This window comes from Geotrypetes seraphini, chromosome 4, assembly GCF_902459505.1.
Source record: "Geotrypetes seraphini chromosome 4, aGeoSer1.1, whole genome shotgun sequence".
Lineage (NCBI taxonomy): Eukaryota > Metazoa > Chordata > Amphibia > Gymnophiona > Dermophiidae > Geotrypetes > Geotrypetes seraphini.
The window spans coordinates 122503810-122508209 of NC_047087.1; the positions used below are offsets into that span (position 1 = coordinate 122503810).

General features: G+C 42.4%; 1 protein-coding gene across 1 annotated transcript; it reads right to left on the reverse strand.

Moving 5' to 3' along the window:
- Positions 1-3750: 3750 nt before the first annotated feature.
- NHLH2 (nescient helix-loop-helix 2) lies at positions 3751-4116 on the reverse strand. The gene has a single exon (XM_033940585.1). The coding sequence runs from the start codon at positions 4114-4116 to the stop codon at positions 3751-3753; it is 366 nt and encodes a 121-aa protein (XP_033796476.1).
- Positions 4117-4400: the final 284 nt, after the last annotated feature.

A 4400-nucleotide genomic window follows, 5' to 3' on the forward strand; every position in this document is an offset into this window, starting at 1 on the left:
GAATTTTTTTTTTTTTTTCTAACATTGTTGCATTACTAATTTGTACAAAAAAACTTACTTCACTCTATGCTATCAGTTTTTTTTTTCACTTACCTCATACTGATGTACCTTTGAGGTGTTGCTGGTGGCCACAGTGATTCATATTCGTTCCCTGCTGCGGCACCGCATGCTTCTCTCTGTCGCGTCCAGCCAGGAAGTGATGTCAGCAAAGCAGGAGGTAGTAAAGAGAAGCCTGCAGGGCTGAAGCAGGCGATGAATATGAATTGCTACGTCCACTGGTGACACATCATTCCAAAAACTGAAAAATTCTAAAATCTGAAATGTCTCTGGTTCCGAGCATTTTGGATAAAGGATTGTGAACTTGTATCAGGAAAGAGTGCACACTCTGGGCCTGATTCTATATAAGGAGCCTAAAAATTCAGAATGGCGCTTAGCAAGATACTATAAAAGGCATCATATATAGAATAATGCTTAGTGGCTGTACATGCCACTAACACTTTGGCACACCAATTTAGGCCAAGAAAAGCCAGGCCTAAATACCCTCACTTAAGTTGTTTGTAGATCAGTCATATTCTATAACAGTACCTTAACTTTTAGAAACTCCCACTATTCATCCATACTCCTTACTTGGTCACACCCCCTTTTCAGATTCACATACTAGAACTGACATGCACAATTTATAGAATGCACCTACCAAATTGTACACGTGGAGGGGCATAATCGAAAGGGATGTCTAAGTCCGTTTGCGTCTAAGTCGCAAGCCATCCAAAGTAAAAAACAGCCTAGGACACATTTTCAAAAAATACGTCCAAAATTTTTTTTGGTTCGAAAATCGTCTAATTATATGTCCTGCCGATCTGATCGTCCAAGCCGCTAAATCGTCCATCTTTATACCACATTTCCATCCAACTTTTCATCCAAGTCAAAAACGCCTAGAATAAGCCCTGTTGGACTTGGGAGGGGTCTGCAAAGTGATGGACTGAATACCCAGACATGCCACCTAAATAGTGTGGTACCTTACAGGGCACTGCTGTGAACTTCACAAAAAAGGTGCCATGTCTTCTCCTCACTACAGCTCCCTTATAGGTCATGGTGAGCCCCCCAAACCACCTCCAGAATCCCCTAGACCCACTTATCTACCACCCCAATAGCCCTTATGGCTGCAGGAGCCACTTATATGCCAGTACAAAAAGGTTTTGGGGGTGTATAGGGGAGTGCACATGTTTAAGTATCAATGCAGTGATTACAGGGGCTTATGGGCATGGGTCCTCCTCTCCATGGGTCCCTAACCCACCCCCAAAATGGCTTAAGCCGCCTCTGTGCTGGACAACTAGGCTTTCCTATGCCAGGCGGCCAGGTGATGATGGGTCTGGAGGCTGAATTTTAAAGGTGTGATTAATATTTTTATGGGGGTGGGGTGGGGGCGGTGATCACTGGAGTAGTGTGTGGGGGTCTGTTTTATGTGTTTGCAGTGCTTATCTGGTGACTTTAGGTGGATTTTTGTGACTTAGACCATATTTTACATGGTCTAAGTCACAACGTCCAAGTTCCGTCAATTGTGGGCTGTGTTATACATGCTGTACGACTAAGTCTAAGCTGGCCCATGTCTGGTCCAACTCCCGCCCTCGACACTTCTCCTGAAACGCCCCATTTAGCTTTGGTCGTTCAGCGGCACTATGAAGGCCTAGGTCATTTAGGAATATGTCCAAAACCCGTTTTTATTATCGGCACTTGGACGTATTTGGGAAATGTTCATCCAAGTGCCAACTTAGGTTGGTTTTTGGACGTTTTTCTCTTTCGATATGAGCCCCATAATGTCTAGTTAACATCAATTATGAGGTATTATTTGCCAATTATCAGTGCTGATCAGCTTGTTAAACAATTAGGTTGCACACGCAAATCGGTTGTGCATGCAATTTATGGAACTATATACAGATTGGGGCCTGTTTGTGAAAATTGTGCACTCTTCATGATATTGTTCCGGTAACAAAAAAAAATTTTTTAATCCATAAACAACAACAACAAAATGACGATAACAAAAATAAACAAAAGGGAAATTCCTGTAAACGAGAGCGGAAATGATACGAAATGAAAATGTTTTCCCTGTACACCTTTAGTTTCTACACATGTTTCTGGGACACTATCCTTTATCCTTACTGGGATCCTTTTTGCTGGAAAGGGACCCACAGTATGTACACCCAACGTTATTATTACACAAATAGAATATAATGCCGCTGTTTGGTATAGCAGAGACATAACCTCTTAGCCACTGGGCTAGATCTCTGGGAATATTTGTAGTGGAGGAATAATGTGAAGTTCTTTGCAAATATTCTAAAAATCTGGCATTACTTAGGTATTGGGAACAATAAATGAGACTAGAAGTACAAAGATACCCTCAAAAGGGAGGTACTTAATTAGTAGAAATTTCTCAAGCATTTGTGTGTCCGTATACACAAATACACTCATACACACGCGCATGCCCACACTCTATCCTATTCACTAACTGGTGTTGCTTAATATTTGTTTCCTCCCATAGATGCTAAAAATATTTTGAGTGTGTCATTACCAGGGGCAGTAGAATAGCTTTTTGATTGGAGGGGGACAAACAACCAACCTCTAGCCCCCCTCTCCAGACTTCAAGTACACTAGCTGCTAGTGCTGTGTTATGCAAAATATTAGGGGAATCTGGCTCCAGTGGCCTGCCTCTTTTCACTGCCTTTACTACTTTAATGATAGTTTGGAAAGACACGGCAGCAGATTGCCTTTGACAAGATAAATAAATAATGCAAAATAAAATGACATTTGTAGCTGCATCCAAGGTGATGCACTTAAGGTCACAAGTTCATGTGTTTTTGGGATATAAAAGGGGCACTTAGCCCACCAAACATCCAGATGGGACAGCCTACATCCACTGTTGTCCCCTCACCTTCTAGGCAAAATCTACACTTCAACACACACAAACGGTTTTCTCCTTCCACAGTCCAATCAGCCCTGGGGAACCTGCCAGGAAAATGCTCCCCAAATATTCTGCACTATTCCTTCCTGCTTCCCCACAATTTATTTGATCAGTGTGTTCAATAGGTTTCATCATTGCACCTTTTTCTTATTAGAATCGGTTCATTACTTCCCCTCCCAGGTTACCAGCCATTTGCAAAATGACGGCATGGTTCCGATAATAGCAACATTTGTACTAATAATATAAATAATAAGAAATATTATAAATAGTCTTAAGTTTAGGAAGTTACTGTTTAAATACATCTAGCTGAAAAGCCACAAGATGTGTGTAGTTCTCATCCAATTTAACTTTGAGGAGATGATGAATGGATAACTAACTAACTGACTAAATAAATAAATAATTACATAAATAAATAAATAAATATTACAGATAACCTCCGTTTCCTAAGTTAGTGGCTTCTCCACTTTTCTATAAGTGCTAATTAAACAGTGCCAGGATATCTATATTTCTCACACAGTCCCTCTTTTTCATTTTTGATCATATTCAAAACAGTACTATCAAGTGATGATAAATAATAAAAGTTGGTGATATATTCTGCAGTTGTGTCAGAGCTCACTGAGCAACAGCTACACCACATTATTAATCAGAATCCCATTTGATTTTGGATGAAAAGGAGGGAGAGAGATTAATTCTTGAAATAGACTGAAGGAAGCATGGGATGCCCCCCTGCCCATCTGACCCCTCCCTAGAGAGCAGAATATATTACGAGCCCCTGGCTGGCCCCCAGAGGCCCCTCACACGTCCAGAACATGGTTCAGATAAGAGATATAGCAGATGGCTAGGCGCAGAATCTCGATCTTGGACAGCTTTTTGTCTGGGGGCAGTGTGGGCAGGAGCTTTCTGAGTTCTGCAAAGGCCACATTGAAGGCTTCCACTCGGATCCGCTCGCGGGTGGCGTGCGCCGAACGGTACTTGGCCGTGGCCCTACGCCGACGGCGCTTCTCCTCTCGGCTCAGCTGTTGTGGGTGTGTCACCCGGCCTCGGCTCTCCCCTGCCTCCAGATCAGACATGCAGCCCACTTTCAGGTCACTGGCCAGGGATTCGGGGTCTGATTGAGCCGAGGGATGATCCGAGTCAGCCTGGTCCGGGCTCAGCATCATCTTCTGGCAGAGCAGAGAAAGTCACTGAATAATCCAAGAGAAAGAAAGAGAAAATGAGTAACATTACTGTGTACAGGAAGATAATCACAACATCACCATGATAATACTGCCGTTATAATTAGAGTCATTCTATGATGGGGCAGAGAAATTCACCAAATCAACAGTGCGGAGGAGATAAATAAGTGTAAGGAGAATAATATTTAAATATAAAATCAACAGTTAGAAACTGCAGTGACCAAATGATAATACACTTCCCCCTCCGTATTCGCGGGGGTTAGGGGCAG